Source organism: Acomys minous (genome assembly GCF_964271855.1).
Source record: "Acomys minous genome assembly, chromosome: 15".
Classification (NCBI taxonomy): Eukaryota; Metazoa; Chordata; class Mammalia; order Rodentia; family Muridae; genus Acomys; species Acomys minous.
The window spans coordinates 70,903,967-70,923,453 of record NC_140497.1 but is presented as its reverse complement, the minus strand read 5'-3'; the positions used below and the strand labels follow the sequence as shown (position 1 = coordinate 70,923,453).

The 19,487-nt window shown below is 44.6% G+C and overlaps 1 protein-coding gene across 2 annotated transcripts in view; it reads right to left on the bottom strand.

Annotated features, from left to right (window-relative positions):
• Positions 1-12,535, bottom strand: part of MOB1B (MOB kinase activator 1B) — a 33,647-nt gene extending 21,112 nt beyond the window's left edge. Inside the window, exons 1-2 of one of the 2 annotated variants that reach the window (XM_084759355.1) lie at positions 12,264-12,535; positions 2,263-2,429 (exon numbers count right to left, since the gene is read on the bottom strand). In XM_084759355.1, the coding sequence (XP_084615481.1) occupies positions 2,263-2,429; positions 12,264-12,277 (181 nt within the window). In that variant the 5' untranslated portion in view covers positions 12,278-12,535. The remainder of the gene's footprint in view (positions 1-2,262; positions 2,430-12,263) is intronic. The other variant, XM_084759354.1, reaches the window with a different exon arrangement.
• Between the last annotated feature and the right edge of the window lie 6,952 nt (positions 12,536-19,487).

Below are 19,487 nucleotides of genomic sequence, written 5' to 3'. Positions count from 1 at the left end.
ACAGGTAGCAACCTCACAAATTCTCAACTGTTGACCGTACTAAAATTAGAGCATGTATTAAAGAGCAAGAGGACAAAGAGTATGAAAAATTATTGACAATTCTTATTAAAAATTAATATATAAAATATTCAAAAAACTATATGTGAGTAAGAAAAGACAGCACACCAGGAAATGTAATAATTTAAAATGCCCCTTCACAAAAAAGGTTTCTAGATAATCATAAAATTCTAAGGGGAAAAATGTTGGCAATAATGAAACCATAAATTTAAATATAATGGGTTGCCATTCCAAAGCCACCCACCAGCTAAAAACTTACTTCAAAATGCAAAGAGTCAAGAACACCCAGCACACTTTAAATGTCTGTGTGTGCGTGCAAAGGCCAGAGAAGAGCATCGGCTGCTAGCCTAGTACCACAGACATTCACTTCTAGCAACTGAGACGGAGAAAATACAGACAGAAAATATTTTTGGTTTCTCTTTTTTTTTTTTTAAATAATTTATTTATTTTTAATTTAATGTGCACCGGTGTTTTGCCTACATGTATGTCTGTATGAGGGTGATGAACCTGGAACTCTCTGGAACTGGGAGTTACAGACAGCTGTGAACTGCCATGTGGGTGCTGGGAATTGAACCCAGGTCCTTTGGAAAAGCAGCAAGTGCTCTTAACTGCTGAGCCATCTCTCCAGCCACCCCACCCCCTTTTTTTTTTTTTTAAGATTTATTATTTATTTATTATCATGTATATGGTGCTCTGCCTGCATGTACACCTGCATGCCAGAAGAGGTCATTAGATCACATTATAGATGGTTGTGAGCCACCATGTGGTTGCTGGGAATTGAACTCAGGACCTCTGGAGGAGCAGTCAGTGCCCTTAACCTCTGAGCCATCTCTCCAGCCCCCCCTTTTTTTTTTTTTTTTTTTTTTTTTGAGACAGAGTTTCTCTGTGTAGCCTTGGCTGTCCTGGACTCACTTTGTAGACCAGGCTGGCCTCGAACTCACAGTGATCCGCCTGCCTCTGCCTCCTGAGTGTTGGGATTATAGGCATGTGCCACCATGCCTGGCTCCTTTTTTTTTTTAAGGCAGGGTCTCTCTGTGTAGCCTTGGCTGTCCTGGACTCACTTTGTAAACCAGGCTGGCCTCAAACTCACAGAGATCCATCGGCCTCTCCTGAGTGCTAGAACTACAGGCATGCGCCACAGCGCTGGGACATAGCCATTCTTAATTCTTAATTAGTCTATGCAAGCTGGCAAAATGACTTAGTGGGTAAGAGCACCTATCACCAAGCCTGACAACCTGAGTTCGATCCCCAGGACCCACATGGTAAAGGGAGAAAACTGTCTTCTGACCTCCACATATTTGAGGTGTGGCATGTGTACCACCCATGCACACTAACACAAACATGAACACACAAATAAATATAACAAATTTTAAATAACTAAATAAGTTAATAAATGAGCTCTCAAAGGTACAAAAACACAAGCAAGTGCCAAAAGAAAAAAGAAAAGGAAAGAAAAAAGAAAAAGAAAAGAATAAAGAGCAAACAGGAGAGGAGGGGACAGGAAGGGCAGAGCAGGCAGGGAATGTTAGCTTGCATCTTTAATCCCAGCAACTGGGAGGCAGACAGATCTCTCTGAATCAAAGACCAGCCTAATCTACATAGTGAGTTCTCTACCAGCCAGGGATACACAGTAATACCCTATATGATACACATATACATTGGAAGTTTATTCTGATTATCTTTGAGATATCAAAAAATCTTTTTAGAAGTTTTTATGTATGTATATGAGTGCTCTATCTGCATGTACACCTGCATGCCAGAAGAGGGCACCAAATCTCATTACAGATGATTGTGAGTCACAATGTGGTTGATGAGAATTGAACTCTACTCTAGAAGAGCAGACAAGCAGGGTGCCTGTTTCTCCAGCTCCTCAAAAAAAATCTTATAGGTAAGATGGCTCTCACCAATAAAATGAAGAAAAACAACAATAACAACATTTATTTTTAATAAGAAAACTGTCTTAGTCCAAAACTATAATCACATAATTAATTAATCACATAATCTTAAAATACTGATAGCAACATTCTATTGACATTTCATAAAATTTCATACAAAAATCATAAAGACTAAAGCTGGATTGTGACATCATCACTATATTGTGACTATAGGGCTGAATAGATCCTAGACTAGATAACACCTCAACATTCACATAATGAGGTCACTGACCCAATTCAGAGTGTGCGGAGAAACAGAAGAGCTACTTACTGTTAACTGCAACCCACTCATTTAGATCCTCTCCCTCAGGAAGCATGACAGCCATGCGGAGGTTGCCACTGCCAAGTGTGGCTTCTGCATGTTTTAAGAGCTCATACTGGTGAGACCCCTCTGGGATGTTCTTCTTTGGTTTAAAAGTTTTAGAAGAGCGACTACCACTAAAAAGAAAAAGGGAGGGGGAGGGAAGGCTTTATTATTTGAATAAATACTATCAATAGAATCTACATTTTATTACCGGATAAAATAAGTCATATTAAATATCCAAAATTTATTGGGAAATACTAGCTACATTAATCCTAGCAATAATGTAGTTGCAGTAATGACTATGCTCACTATCCAAAACACATACAAACTTCCTCTACATTCTCTAAGTTAGAGGGAGAAAAAGAACTTTCAGCTGTAACTAACACAGCTCGCCACAGCAAACTAACCATTCTATATTACAGACTGTGATCTACAAAAACAGAGAGGCGCTTCCATAATAAATATTTTGAATTTTACTTTGTGGTTTGTTTTTTATTTTTTATTTTTTTTAAAGACAGTTTCTCTGTGTAGCCTTGGCTGTCCTGGAACTCTCTTTGTAGACCAGGCTGGCCTCGAACTCACAGAGATCTGCCTGCCTCTCCCTAAAGATAGAATTAAAAGCATGAATCACAACTGCTCTGCTTTAATTTTTCTTATAAGATGCAGACATACTTTTGAATCAATAAAACACAAAAACCCATGAGCAAGGGGGAAAAAAGGTAAATGTTCTCTACCCAACTGTAGGAAGCATTTCCAATCAACCTTAATACAGAATTCTGGTTAAACAGGTAATATGACTGATATGCTCAAATTTCATAATGTATACATATATACATGTAGTGTAGTGTATGTAACACACACACACAGCCCTCCATGAATCAACATGTATAGACTCAACCAAACAAAAACTGAAAACACCCAAGGAAATTATACTTTACAAAACATATACACATTGCTTCCCTGTCATTCTCTAAATAGAGTATAATAGCACTTAGACTGTGCAAGTAAACAAGAAATGAGCTTAAAAGTCATAAGAGGGTGAATATAGTATATATGCAAGAATCATAACATTCTATAAAAACATTTATGCACATACATACAGACTTTATAATGTTTGCACGATCCTGGACCCAATCCCCCATGAAGATGGCAGGACAAGAAAGAGAGAGAGAGAGAGACAGAGACAGACAGAGACAGACAGAGAGACAGAGACAGACAGAGTGTTTTAAACTAGGTTTAAAAATAGTTTTAAAAGATTAAGAGTAGGGTGCGGTGGTAGACAACTTTTGGTCTCAGGAGGCAGAGCCAGGCAGATCTCTGAGAGTTTGAGGTGAGCCTAGTGTACATACTGAGTTTCAGAACAGCCAGGAGTACAAAAAGAAACCCTGTCTCAAAAACAAACATTTAGCGGGGTATGGTGGCTCATGCCTTTACTTCCAGCACCTGGGAGGCAGAGTTCGAGGCCAGCCTGGCCTACAAAAATTTAGTCCAGGATAGCCAGGATTGTTACAGAGAAACCCTGTCTCAAAAAAAGCTAAACAAAACAAAACCCCAAAACATTTAGACATTTGAAGATATAGCAATGAAAACAGAAGCCTAAAGGCAACACTGTAGGCATAAGATTATTGTGTAATTCAAATGCTAATTTCTGTACCCCCATATTACTACTTCCCAGTTGTCCCTGATATGTCAATAAAACAGCTTACAACCAGTCACTGAGCAGGGAAGAGAATAGGGTTGGATTTCCTGCCAGCCAGGGGAGGAGGAGTTGGAAGAGAAAGTAGGGGATTGTGCCACTGGAGACATCAGAAGGAGCTGGAGAAGGAATGCTACAAAGTGCAAGTATCTTTGGGATGTAAGCTGGAAGCAAACCAGAATAGCTTAGAGAGTTAAGAATAGAGAGATAACTGCTCAGTTCTTGTGCTGTGAAGCTTAGTATTAAGCAAATATAAATAAGTCTCATTTATTTGTGTGGTATCTGGGTTAAGAGAGAAACTGAGGAACAATTACAGTTTTATAAAAATAACTTTTAACAGGACACACAATGGTGAACCATTACAGGCTCCATAGCTTTCCTCAACCCTTTCTCTGAAGTTTAAATTCCACATCCCTTCCCTCTTCCTCAAGATACAGCTGTAGTTCTCAACCCTAGCTGTACCTTACTATGAAGGATCGTGAAGTAAGCTTTAGTCTACCAATCAGCCCAAATACCCAACGCAAACAGCAGCATTACTCTAATGACACTTTCTCATTTAAATGTTGTCTCTTCTTGAGTGCTTAATTAAAATTAGATTGGCATTTCTCAACTCTGAACATATACATCCTCCTCCAATGTCTTTACTCAACAGCCAAGGGATCTCTTTAAAACCATTAATAAGTAGATGTCACTCCTCCTGTGAGAACCACTGAGTGGCTTCCCAGTGCTCGCAGAACAAATCCAAAGGTGAAATGCTGGATAAGGTCAAGCTGTAGAACACACTAGAGCATGCAGACTTTTCTTCGATTTAATCATAATGCATTAAACACCAAATTCCCACCAGCATGGTAGCGCAAGCCTTTAATCCCAGCAATCAAGAGGTAAATTCCAGGCCAGCCTGGTCTACAAAACAAGTCCAGGACAGCCAGGACTACAAGAGAAACTCTGTCTTGAAAAAAAACAAAAACAAAAACAAAATAAACACCAAATTCCCAAGATGGGTGGTAGTGGTACACACCTTTTAGGAGATCGAGGCCAGCCTGATCTATCCAGGACAGTCAAGGCAGCACAGAGAAACCCTGTCTCAAAAAACTAAGAGAGCGAACAATATGGCTCAGCAGTTAAGAGCACGGGCTGCTTTTGCCCAGGACGCAGGTTCACTTCCCAGCACCCACACCAAGGCCTGCAACTCCAGTGCCAGAGGATCCGACGCCCTCTTCTGGCCTCCACCGGCAGCAGCACACAAGTGGTGCCCAGGTGTAAACGCAGGCGCAGAACACATTGAGAACAAATAAGTAAGGAAAGAAAGAAATCACAAGCCGGGCAGTGGTGCACGCATCCCAGCACTCAGGAGGCAGAGGCAGGCGGATCGCTGTGAGTTCGAGGCCAGCCTGGTCTACAAAGTTAGTCCAGGACAGGCAAGGCTACACAGAGAAACCTTGTCTTGAAAAACCAAAAAAAGAAAAGAAATCACAACTTAGCACCTGGTTTTCAATTTTTTTTTCAGAGTCCAGAAATTTAAAGATGAGATGTTAGTATGTTTTAAGATACTAACACTTTAACACTCCTCTCTTCTGCTTAGGTTTTTCGAGACAAAGTTTCTCTGTGTAGCCCTCACTGTCCTGAACTCACATCCAGCAGCTGGGTGCTGGGATTAAAGGTGGGCGCCACCACCCCGGCCCAAAAAAACCTTTTTTTTCAGGACAGGGATTCTCGCAAAGCATGGTGGCACACACCTTTAATCCCAGAGGCAGAGGCAGGTGGATCGCTGTGAGTTCAAGGCCAGCCTGGTCTACAAAGTGAGTCCAGTGTGTGTTAAAAGATTCCTTTTAAAGCTTCAATAGACACAGCATACAATAGCTGCATCAGCCTCTATTGACTTAGCTCATTTCCCATCATGTGCTTCTGCAGCAGCATTCAATGTATATGCAAAAAATGTGTATGACTGCTGTACTATAGAGCGCATGTAATTTTTAATTTTATAGTGCTTTTTTCCTCCACAAACAAGTTACATGCTTCAAAAATCTTATTAACACCCGATGAGAATAGCTAATCTTTGAAGATAAGAATTAGACTGAAAATTCCCCTTTTTAGTTCCCAACACAGCACCACACTTACAAAGAAGTTAGACTCTTACGGTTAAACACAAGTACTTATAAGGGGTATTATATTAACAGTTCACAGCTGTGGGGATGAGCCTTTTGGAGGCCTACAGACATGGTGAGTGAAGTCTCTGCGGCTCCCACGGCTCCTCAAAAGATCCTGATCCACTGCACGGTAGTCACCTACTAGGGACTCTTAGCACACTAGTGAAGTCTCAAAGTGGATCCAAGACGAGGACAGTGACTACTTCCCCCTTCCTTACAGAAGTCTCCTGAGGTGGCCCTTCAGGTGTGTCCCGAGTCCCGTCTCCCCCCCCCCTCCCCCCCCCCCCGCCCCAAACACACACACATACACACACATTTCCTCACAGCTACACCAACCTCACTGATTGCTATTGGTGCTTGAGGCTAGCATGGGATGGTCTGATTGGCCTTTCAACCTTTTAAAGGCTTATACACAGAACAACAAAGTTAGAGCTGCACCTTTGAGTCTGGTCTCCAGAGTCTTTTTTGTTTTTGTTTGGTTTTTTGAGAAAGGGTCTCTCTGTGTAGCCTTGTCTGTCCTGGACTCCATTTGTAGACCAGGTCAGCCTCAAACTCACAGCAATCCACCTGCCTCTGCCTCCCAAGTGCTGGGATTACAGGCGTGCGCCACCATGCCTGGCTGCCAAGTGCTGGGATTACAGGCGTGCGCCACCATGCCTGGCTGCCAAGTGCTGGGATTACAGGCGTGCGCCACCATGCTCGGCTGGTCTCGAGAGTCTTACTTCCTGAGATTCTGTGTGGGCTCCCTGCCACTCACCCCTTTCACCCGAGTTCCTGATCCCCACACACAGCGCTTCCCTGAGTTCGAGATTCTGGCCTACAGAGTGAGTTCCAGGACAGGCAGAGATACATAGAGAATCCCTGTCTTTTTTTTTTTTTTCGGTTTTTCAGAGACATGGTCTCTCTGTGTTAGCCTTGGCTGTCCTGGACTCACTTTGTAGACCAGGCTGGCCTTGAACTCACAGCGATCCACCTGCCTCTGCCTCTAGGATTAAAGGTGTGTGCCACCATGCTTTGCGAGAGTCCCTGTCCTGGAAAAAAAAAATTGGGCCAGGGGTGGTGGCGCCCACCTTTAATCCCAGCACTCAGGAGACAGAGACAGGCAGATTGCTGTGAGTTCGAGGCTAGCCTGGTCTAAAAAGTGAGTCTCGGACAGCCAAGGCTACACAGAAAAACCTGCCTTGAAAAACAAAACAAAACAAAACAAACAAAAAGCTGGGTCTCCTTTCTTACATTTGTATTGTTACAAAAGAAAAATGGAAGGCACCCAGCATAGAAAGTCGTACATATTTTCTTCCTTTCTCCCTTCCATTCCCAAACCATTTTTGTTTCTATGGTAAACAGACTGATTTATATTCATTCACACAAATAAACCATGTTTTGTTCCTTAGTTAACTGCACTGTTTTAACTCTATCACAAAGCCTTATATTGGGCTGGAGAGATGGCTCAGAGGTAAGCCTGCTCTTACAAAGGCCCTGAGTTCAATTCCCAGCAACCACATGGTGGCTCACAAGCATTATAATGAGAATCTGGTGCCCTCTTCTGGCATGCAGAATACTGTATACATAATTTTTTTTAATTTAATAGAAGTCATGTACTTTCATTTTTTCATTATTTCTCAAAAGAATTTTAAAATGCTAGAAAAAAAAGAAAACACTCAATATACTTTTTGATGATTACTAAAAATCACTTTTATCCTAATTTCTCTGTATTTTACACACATAAAATAGCAAGATGGGGAGGAAAACTCCTAAGTAAGGAGACCTATGTTCCAAAGACAAGGCCAGCAATCCTAATTTGGTAATTGTGATGTTATCCCTCCAGTAAAATAGGGAACAGGCCATTACTGAGAAGCACCAATTTACTGCCAAGTAAAATGTATTATTTCCCCCTTTCTTTCTTAGAAAACTCTCACGTTACATTAAATATCACCCAATTTTTTTCATAAACTTCCCTGTAGTCTACTTAGAACAAACTGCTTCCTAGGCTTCAGGACCCCATGAGTACACTGGCCCACTAGAGAGGATGTCGCTATACCACCTGCTGTCTCTAGAGTACCCACACTCTCCACACAGGCAGTTAAAGATTCAAGTCTGCAAACTACCTTAGGTTTCTATATTCACCATGTGGGGGTTCAGTTTAATCTGCAGACACACAGAGGCCAGTGTGCAGCACAACCACAGGTTAGCCCAGCCTTTTCACATAACACAAGAAAAATTTATCCTGAACATTCATACAAAACTTATACAAAAGTGTCACTCTGGAAGACTGTCCTGTACCCACCAGGACCACCCTTAACTGCCTCCAGTCCCACCCAGAAGTCCTTACCCTGCCTAACTTTGCTCCACAGCACTTCCGCTCTTCCACATGACATACTTTACTGACATTTAATACTGTGGTCACTGGCTGAAACATAAGTCCCACTAAGTAGGAAGCTTGTCCATCTTATCATAAATGATACTCATGTCTTCACTGTGCTGGGACATAGTGAGAGTTGTGGGGGTTTTAATAATAGAGCTTTCCTTCTCAGACATGACTCATGTTGTTCTAACCCTATCTCACACTGTCCTGTTTCCTCTGCTTTATCTACTGACCTCAGCCTTCCCAAAAAGGTTCCAAAAGCCAGAGAATATCTGTACTTAACTTATTTTTTCCTCTTTTCTTGCTTCTCCTGTATAATACTCAAGAAACTATTAAATAAAAATTGCAAGACTAGCCGGGTGTGGTGGCGCACGCCTTTAATCCCAGCACTCGGGAGGCAGAGGCAGGCAGATCGCTGTGAGTTCGATGCCAGCCTGGTCTACAAAGTGAGTCCAGGACAGCCAAGGCTACACAGAGAAACCCTGTCTTGAAAAAAAAAAAAATTCCAAGACTGCCGGACGTGGTGGCGCACACCTTTAGTCCAGCACTTGAGAGGCAGAGGCAGACGGATCTCTGTGAGTTCGAGGCCAGCCTGGGCTACATAGAGAGACCCTGTCTCAAAAAAAAAAAAAAAAAAAAAGCAAGATTAAACCAGGCGTGGTGGTGCAGGCCTTAATCTACAAAGTGAGTCCAAGACAGCCAAGTCTATGTAGAGAAACCTTGTCTCGAAAAAAAAAAAAAGAAAACAAAATTGCAAGATTAAAATTTTGTTTGTTTTCTTAGACAGGGTCTCACTATTAGCCCCGGCTGGCCTAGAACCGGCTAGGTAGTCCAGGCTTACCTTGAACTCACAGAGATCCACCAGGCTCTGCCTCCTAAATGCTGGCTGGGATTAAAGGTGTGTGCCACGTGCCTGGCTCCCTCCAGATTAACTTTTTTGGCTTGTTAAAGTGTAGGAAAAACCTGTTGAGAATGTATTAACTTCTATTTCTAACCTTGCTAAAAATTGTTCCCCAAACAGTGCAAACACTCTAGATGATCACATTAGTTACAGCAATACTGTCTTATATAACTAATAATCATCAGGAAAAAAAATTGAACTAATCTGCCTCATACCTGCACCTAATACTGCACCACATAAAAACAGGACACTGCTATATTTATATCCAGAAAACAGCACTAGGACCTTTCCCTTCACCGAGTTTCAGTCAAATACAGCTGTCCTACACTTCAACCACTTTAGCTTATGAGTTCCAAGACACAAGCCTGTCAGAAGTAGCCATCCTCGCTGCTACTTTACAGCTTTTAAATTCTTGAAAACAGGCCAGGAGTGGTGGTGCATGCCTTTAATCCCAGCATTTAGGAGGCAGAGGCAGGCGGATCGCTGTGAGTTCAAGGCCAGTCTGGTCTACAAAGGGAGTCTAGGACAGCCAAGGCTACACAGGGAAACTTTGCCTCAAATAATAATAATAATAATAATAATAATAATAATAATAATAATAATAATAATTCTTGAAAAGAGAATATAAGCAATGCAAAATTACACTCAATGTGGGAGTTGCTTGGTATGTTGGCTAAAGGTAAAATATGAAACAATTTACTGTATAAGCCACCCAGTGACAGACTGAGAATCAGTCCTAGAATAGATGAACAAGTTCAAACGTGTCAGGCAGGTTGACACAAGTCAGACCCTGTGCCTAGGAGAAAAATCTGTCCAGGGTGAACCTTTCCTAATAGTTCAGCTTTGCCTGAACACCCTAAAAAGAAGTGGTATCCTATATATGAGGATGTGAAAGTAAGGGGCTACCAATAGGGTGCCTAAAACTTATGCAAGTGGGGAGAGAGAAATCTCAACAGACAGGAATTGCTAAATGCCATTTGCTCCACAATAATAAAGAAGCATGTGAGGTAGATTACAGCCTTTACAGATTTTTAATTTTTGCTTTAAAGTATCTTTTGGTGGGAGTGGGGGTGGGGGGGTTGTGTTGTTGTTTTTTTTTTTTTCCAGACAAGGTTTCTCTGTGTAGCCTTGGCTGTCCTACTCACTTTGTAGGCTTTGTAGATCAACTAAGTGATCCACTTACCTATGTCTCCCGAGTGCTGGGGTTAAAGACGTGGGCCACCAAGGCCAACTTTCAAGTAGCTTTCTCTTAAAGCAAATCTTAAGAAAATGTTCAAGAGTTACTCTTCAGGGATAGCAGGCTACCAAAGAAGAGATCTGATACCCCTCAGTCACAGTCATAGGGGAGGGGAGTAAGGGGAAAATGGGAGGGAGGGAGGAATGGGAGGATACAAGGGATGGGATAACAATTGAGATGGGACCTAAAGTTTGTCTGTTGGTTCCATAACCTTCCTGTCCCATTTTTCTACCCTGACCTCCACCTTCACTTCAAACTGATATTAAATAAATAATAAGTAAAATAATGACCAGCACTAAATGTATGGCTAAAGCTGGTATTAAAAAATGAGTTGCAAGCCAGGCATGGTGGCGCACGCCTGTAATCCCAGCACTCGGGAGGCAGAGGCAGGTGGATCACTGTGAGTTCGAGGCCTGGTCTACAAAGTGAGTCCAGGACAGCCAAGGCTAACACAGAGAGACCTTGTCTCGAAAAACCAAAAAAAAAAAAAAAAAAAAAAAAAAAAGAGTTGCAAAACTACAGCCCAGTGGACCTACATTAATCCTGGGCACATTACCTAATTCCTACCTGGATGGTGATTAACAAAATATAATCCCTACAAATCAAAAACAAAAACAAACTAAAACACTTCAAGAGGTAGGGTGCTGAAGTCCCCAGACTGTCAGCAGGGAATCCAAGCCCTCAAAGCAGTCCTATTTTGAAGTTATCTCTATGGAACTTAGCGAAGACCTAACAAGTATGTTAAGGGGGTCAGGGTAGCACTATAAGAACAATCCACCTTCTATGCTTGGGACTAAGAAAATAGCAATGGGCATCTGGCAACACACACACACACGCGCACACACACACACACACCCTACACCTATACTGTACCGATAGATACAGACAGATGAGCAAAGACCAAGCACGTTGGAGTATGCAGACATGGACATGGGGGTCAATGACCCGGGCAGCACCGGGAGGACAGGGAGGCAGGGCCCGGGCAGCACCGACAGGACGGAGAGGCAGGGCCCGGGCAGCACCGGGAGGACAGGGAGGCAGGACCCGGGCAGCACCGACAGGACGGAGAGGCAGGGCCAGGGCAGCACACGGAGGACGGAGAGAGGCAGGGCCCAGGCAGCACCGGGAGGACATGGAGGCAGGGCCCGGGCAGCACACGGAGGACAGGGAGGCAGGGCCCGGGCAACACCGGGAGGACGGAGAGGCAGGACCTGGGCAGCACCAGGAGGACAGGGAGGTAGGGCCCGGGCAGCACCGGGAGGACGGAGAGGCAGGACCTGGGCAGCACTGGGAGGGCAGGGAGGCAGGGCCCGGGCAGCACCGGGAGGACGGAGAGGCAGGACCCGGGCAGCACCGGGAGGACGGAGAGGCAGGACCCGGGCAGCACAGGGAGGACGGAGAGGCAGGACCCGGGCAGCACCGGGAGGACGGAGAGGCAGGACCTGGGCAGCACCGGGAGGGCAGGGAGGCAGGGCCCGGGCAGCACCGGGAGGGCAGGGAGGCAGGGCCCGGGCAGCACCGGGAGGACAGGGAGGCAGGACCTGGGCAGCACCGGGAGGACAGGGCCTCGGGAGCCCGCGGCCCAGGGGGCGGCGGAACAAAGCTGGCGCGGCTGGTTTACTTACAACAAGAAGCTCATGTCGGCCGCGCCGTGAGCTGCCGGTTCGGCAGAGCGAAACCTGGGGCGGCCGGCTTGAATCAGAAGAAACGAGAAGGAGGAAGGAGGACGCTCGCCGGCCGCGACTTCTTCAGCCTCGCTACTGCCGGCGGCCCGCGGAGGGGCGGAAGTTAGGGACCTGGGCTCGCCGAGCTCGGCCGACTGGAAGCGGAGCAGCCAAGAAAGCACCGCCCGCCGCGTCCACCTCAGTTAGCTCCGCGCCCCGCGGCAGCGAAGTCTCGCGAGAGAGCGCAGGCGCCCTGCCCACCTCGGGATCACCTTCGGGTCACCTCAGCACCCGACTCTGACCTGCGGTGGAGTTTGCCCGAGCACGTGACCCGAAGTCATGGCCAGGCGGCGGTCACCGGGAGGGAAGCGGACTTCGATTCCTGGATGCCTGGGTCTAGTAGTGAGGGAGAGAATCGCAGTTAAAGAGGACTCGGTTTCTGTGCTCAAGTTTAGGCAAGCACTCCACCAACTGCGCTACATCCTCAGTCCCTCTATGCTCACTTCTATAAACAAAGATCCATCTTTTTCTTTCTGCTCAGAATGACTTGGGGACAGCAATTAGGGAAACCGAGGGAGCCAAGGAGAGCTGAGGTCGATATATCATGAGCCCCAGAGTGGCAGGGAAACTGATTATCAGTGGCCTTATGGATTAACCAGTTGTCAGCGTGGCCCTTAGAGGACCTTTAATTCTCACGTGCTTTAGAGGCTGAGGGCAAAGCTTTATGTGTAAGAATGGTTGGTGGTTCCCAAGATGGCCTAGCCAGTAAAGGAGCTTCCCACCAAGCCCAACAGCCTGGAACCCACACAGTAAAGAGAACCAGTTTCTACAAGTTGTCCTCTGCCTTCCACGCATATGCAGTTAAATCAGAGTGGTTGATACTGTGCTTGGTGGCCCTGCCTGAACCCCTCCCTATACGTCAGAGATCGAGGCAGAAGTATCTCAAGTTGGAAGTACACCAGTTCAGCATAGGAACTCTCAGGAACAGCAAATAATAATTTGAAAGGCAGCCTCAGAAGGTAACAAGAGGCTCAGGTGAGAGGCAAAGGTAGGCAGATCTGTGTGAGTCCAAAGCCATATTGAATTCCAGGCCAACTAGAGATAAACAGTGAGATGCTGTCTCAAAAACAAAACAAAAACAAAAACAAAAACAAGAGGGCTGGAGAGATGGCTCAGTGGTCCTGAGTTCAATTCCCAGCAAAACATAACAGGAAAAGAATTTATTGTAATAAAAGCAGGTTGGGGATGTAAAAGCCTTGTGTTCAAATCTTGATATAATACTATCGTACAGTATATAATCCCATAAAGGTCTTCCAAAAGTAAGATTTGCCTCAGCAGGTTAGGAAATATTTGAGAAAGAATAGTTGAGACATCAGAGCCTCAGTCTCACTCGCTTTTAACTGTGGTCCCCAGCCATGGCTGTGTGCTTGGGAAAGAAGGCTACAAGGACAGGAGGATACTGACTGTGACAACAGTCTGGGACTGTATAGCCAGACACTGACTCAGCAAAACAGTACACAATAAAGCTTTGGATCGTTTGTTGTTTTGGTTTGGTTTCTTTGTTTGTTTGTTTGAGACAGGGTTTCTCTGTGTAGCCCTAGCTGTCCTAGAACTTGCTCTGTTGACCAGGCTGGCCTCGAGCTCAGAGATCCGCCTGCTTCTGCCACCACAGTCTGGCTATTACATGATCTTTAAGAAACTTTTCCGTTCTAGCCGGGCGTGGCTCACGCCTTTAATCCTAGCACTCGGGAGGCAGAGGCAGGAGGATCGATGTGAGTTCGAGATTAACCTGGTCTACAAAGTGAGTCTAGGACAGCCAAGGCTACACAGGGACACCCTGTCTCGGAAAAAAAAAAAAAGAAAAGAAAAGAAACCTTTCCGTTCTAAAGTTCTATCCTGCCAAAGGCATCCTTCTAAGCCTGGCACGGCACACAGCTCTTATCTGGTCGCCTGATTTGAGTTAGGTGGCCCTGTCTTTCGTCTGGTATAACTTCTATGCATCCTATCATGCTGAATCAGGAAAAAGACGGGCAGAGGGAAGACTGCACGCATAACTGCTGAGCGCTGCTCTATTCCATCGCCTCCTTGGATTGACACATGAGAAAACTCAAACATGTTGGTCCTAAAAATGAGAGAAACGGACCGGGCGTAGTGGCACATGCCTTTAATCTCAGCACTTAGGAGGCAGAGGCAGGCAGATCACTGTGAGTTCGAGATTAACCTGGTCTACAAAGTGAGTCTAGGACAGCCAAAGCTACACTACACAGAGAAACTCGAGAGAGAGAGAGAGAGAGAGAGAGAAATGTCATGTTAATAATGCAGAATATAATTCTGCAAGGTTAGACTTTAAATCAAGCCATGACTGTTACATGAAAGTCTTCGTATACTAGATATACTGAGTATTTTGGAATCAAAGACAATTGCGTTCGAGTAGATTTTTTTTTTTTAATGATTTCTCCTTTAGCAGTATATATCTAATTCCACTTTCTAAAGTTTTGGGTTTTTTTTTTTTCCAGTTCTGGAGTTTGAATACACTAAAGTTTTTAAGTGTGTGTGTGTGTGTGTGTGTGTGTGTGTGTGCGCGCGCGCGCGCTCGCGTGTGCGTGTGTGTGTGTGTGTGTGTGTGTGTGTACCGTGTAGGCTAATGTGTGTAAAGTCACAAGGCTGGTTTTAGGGGCCTCAAGCGCTTTCACCTTATTTGGCGAAGCAGAGTCTCTCAGTCGAATCCACAGTTCACTACCGAATCCAGCCAGCTTGCTACAGGGATCCCACCCACGTCTTGTGAGCCACGGGAATCATGAGTGGGTGGTCACACCCACCTGGCACTTACCAGCATTCTGGGGTCCTGAACTCCAGGCCTCACACTGGCTGCTGCATAAGTGGCATTTCACACTGAGTCATCATCTCCCAGGACCTAAAGTTTTGATTGTGTATGGGTTTTATTTATGTGTGTGAGTGTGTGCCTACATGTCGGTATGTGCACCGTGTGTACACAGGGACCCTCAGAGATCAAAGGGGTTCATCTCACCCCCTTTTAGATGTATAGAGTTATAGATTAGAGTTATAGCTGATTGTAGCCGCCTGATATGGGTGCTGGGAACCAAACATGGCTCCTCTGCAGGACTAGCGCTGCCCTTAACTACTGAATTTAGGTTTTAAAGAAAGTTACTCTTTCAGGTTATAAAGCCTGGGTAGAGTGGGCAAGGAGAAGGGTGGCATCGGACTAGGGTGGACATTTGGACAGGAAGCAGACAGGGCCTTCCAGTGCTCAGCAACACTCTCGGATTCTGCAGGCTAACATTTGTATTTTAATCCAAGAGCACTAAGAAGTCAGAAAGCACGATATAAGTAATAATAATATACAATTAGTTGGAATATTTAAAAAAAATTAAACACATGCAAATGGCCATAGGCTAAAATTTAAAAAAAAACAAACAAACAAAAAGCCACAGGGCTCACAATTAGCTTTTGACCTTTATGAGCATCTCTTCTGGATTTCACTGCCCCTTGCAGCGAATGTACTGTTGGTATCCATCCCTCCTGAGGCCGTGGACTTCTAAAACCGTCCAACTGGTTCTCAGAAACTGATATTTTACTTACAATGCTGTTATTCACAGAAATAAGGAAAGAAAGATGAAGTAAACCCAACAGCACCTGGAGTTGGTGGTGGGGTTTAGTGGAAGAAAGGGGTCAAAGATGGCTGTGGGTTTCACGTGGCCAATTACTGAGTAGTACTGCCAATTTGTACTACTGTGAGTCAGGCTGAGGGTTACCTCCAAAGGCTTCATTTGGAACATGTCCACTTTGAGATGTCTGTTAGGCACCCAGGTCAAGTTTTGGCCTCCCTGTGATGCCTTGGAGGAGTCTGAACCCAAACCGTGGATGTAAGTGTCTTTGTCTTCAGCAAATGATCAGCTTTCAAAGTCTCCAGAGGAGGTTTACATAGGAAATCATGCCAGGTAAAAATAGACCAGCAAAGTGTCACCTTTACACATCTGTGTTTCTTCTTTCTTTAATTCTCTTCCCAAAATAGAAATAGAATCTAATCAAACCTCTAGATCTGACTTACCAACTCATAGAAAATGTAGGTGAGAAAAGGATGTGGGTTAAAAAAAAAAAAAAGCCAGGCTTGGTAGCGCATGCCTTTAATCCCAGCACTCAGGCGGATTACTGTGAATTCGAGGCCAGCCTGGTCTACAAAGCAAGACCAGGACAGCCAAGATAACATAAAGAAACCCTATCTCAATTAAACACCACCAAACCAAATAACTCAATTGAGAAACGGGGCTCAGAATTAAACAGAGAACTCTCAACAGAGGAATATCGAATGGCTGAGAAACACTTAAAGAAATGCTCAACATCTTTAGTCATCAGAGAATTGCAAATCAAAATGACTCTGAGATTCCATCTTACACCCATCAGAATGGCTAAGATAAAAAATTCAAGTGACACCACATGCTGGCGAGGATGTAGAGAGAGAGGAACACTCCTTCATTGCTGGTGGGAATGCAAACTAGTACAGCCACTTTGGAAATCTATCTGGCGTTATCTCAGAAAACTGGGAATAGGGCTTCCTCAAGACCCAGCTATTCCACTCCTTGGAATATACCCAGAAAATGCTCTACCACACAACAAGGTCATATGCTCAACCATGTTCATAGCAGCCTTATTCATAATAGCCAGAACCTGGAAATGGCCCAAATGCCCCTCAGTAGAAGAATGGATAAAGAAACTGTGGTACATTTACACTATGAAATACTACTCAGCTATTAAAAACAAGGAAATCCTGAAATTTGTGGACAAATGGATGGAACTAGAAATGATCATAATGAATGAGTTAATCCAGAAGCAGAGAGACTCACATGGTATATACTCACTTATAATTGGGCACTAGCCCAAAAGGGATGGCCCATGAAATTCTTCACTTACCAGGAGATTGGGATAGATGTGAGGACATCTTACTAAGACTCTAGGTAAGAGAAATATAGGAGACGGAGAAATAGAAGGACCCAGAGGGACCTGGAAACCTACAGGAAGAACATCGTGATGGATGGGTCTGGGCCCAGGGGTGTCTGCTCAAACTATTGCACTAACCAAGGACAATACAATAGTAAACATCGGACCCCTACTCTGATCTACCCAATGGACAGGACATTCTCCACAGTTATGTGGAGAGCGGGGACTGACTCTGACATGAACTCTGGTGCTCCATATTTGACCACTTCCCCTTGGTGGGGAGGCCTGATGGCACTCAAAGAAAGAATAAGCAGGCCTATGACCATATATTGGGAGAGGATGTCCCCCTTGGTTATAGACCTAGGGGAGGGGAATAGGGTGAAAGTGGGAGGGAGGGAGGAATGGGAGGATACAAGTGATCAGATGGCAATTGAGTTTTAATCTGAGTAAATTAGTAAAATTTAAAAAGAAAAAAAAAAAAAAGAAACCCTGTCTCAAAAAGCCAATAAATAAATAAATAAAATTAAAATCATACCACAGGCAATCAGCAAAATTCAGAGTGTGGGGGAACCATGCTGGGCCTAATTCCTTCAACAAAAGAAAAAGAAAAGCACTGAAGGAGAAACTGGGAGTCAGCTTTCTGTTACTGTGACAAAATCCTTGATAACAGCCTGGTGAGGGTGAGGCTGACAGTGTTTATACCCACAGTGCTGCCCTCAGCCTTGCCCAGAGAGTTTCTTCCTGCAAAGGGAAGCAGTGAATGACTTATAACTGGTTAAAGTGCTGAAAAACAGTGACTGGTAAGTAAGTGTTCAGCCCAAGTGAAACATCTATAACAAGTCATTACACACACACACACACACACCACACGCACACATAGACATACACAGACACACAACATACAGACATCTATACATAGACACACACACATGCACATACAAACACACACACACACACACACACACACACACACACACGGACACACACACACACACGGACACACACACATACACATACTGTTGGGGGATGGTTTGTGCGCTGTGTATTCAAATGCTAATTTCTGTGCCCAGAAATCTGGTTGCAGTCCAGATGTGGGCATTATCACTAGTATTGAAGAAATCTCCTGTCCAACATTGTTCGTCATTGTCATTGATTGGTTAATAAAAAGCTGAACAGCCAATAGCTGGTTAGGAAAGGAGAGGAGAAGGTGCTGCAGAGGAAAGAGGAGATGTGGAGGAGGAGGAGGAGGAAGAGGAGGAGGAGGAGGAGGGAGGAGGAGGTAGCCACCATGAGGACAAACATGGAGCAGGAGCAGCCAGAGCAAGCCTAATGGCAGGTAATGGGGCACATGTCTGGGAAGTGGTCCAGACCAGCACAGTCAGGTTAGAACAGCCATAGTGTTTTACAGCTTAGTGATACATGTAGGGGGTCTCCATGTCATTATTTGGGAGCTAGAACAGGCATAGAAAAGACCCTATAGCTGGGCGTGGTGGTGCACACCTTTAATCCCAGCACTCGGGAGGCAGAGGCAGGTGGATCTCTGTGAGTTCGAGGCCAGCCTGGTCTACAAAGTGAGTATAGAACAGCCAAGGCTTCACAGAGAAACCCTGTCTCAAAAGAAAGAAAGAAAGGAAGGAAGGAAGGAAGGAAGGAAGGAAGAAAGGGCCCCTATATTATTTTTACACACAGGGCTCAGAGCACGAGGAAGAAGGAACGGAGAAAACACAAGAGCAGGAGGATGGGACGGGGTGCTGTGAGACACAGGCTTCTGGACACAACAGTCACCGCCCTCACAAACACTGCGGCTGTGATTGCCTGCCGGCGATCAAGGCGAGATCAGTGCATCATCAGCATTCCGGAAGGACAGTGGGAAGGAGCGGTGTGTGTATGGGGGTGTCGAGAGGGCTCAGGAGGGAACCGGGGGTAGATATGATCATGATACGTCATATACAGATAGGATTTGTCAATGAGTAAATAAGATATTTTCATAAAGTTGCTAGAAATAATAATGCTTTATTAACTAACACCCCACATTAGCTTTCTTTCTGTATCTATTTAAAGATAAGTTTTTTTCAACTATAAAACTAAAAGCAGACACTACTAATGTCAGAGGGAAAGAATGCTTGCTCTGGCCCAAATCCTTTTGTTTTGTTTTGCTTTGCTTTGTTTTGTTTTGTTTTGTTTTTCAAGACAGGGTTTCCATGTCTAGGCCAAACCAGGCTGGCCTCA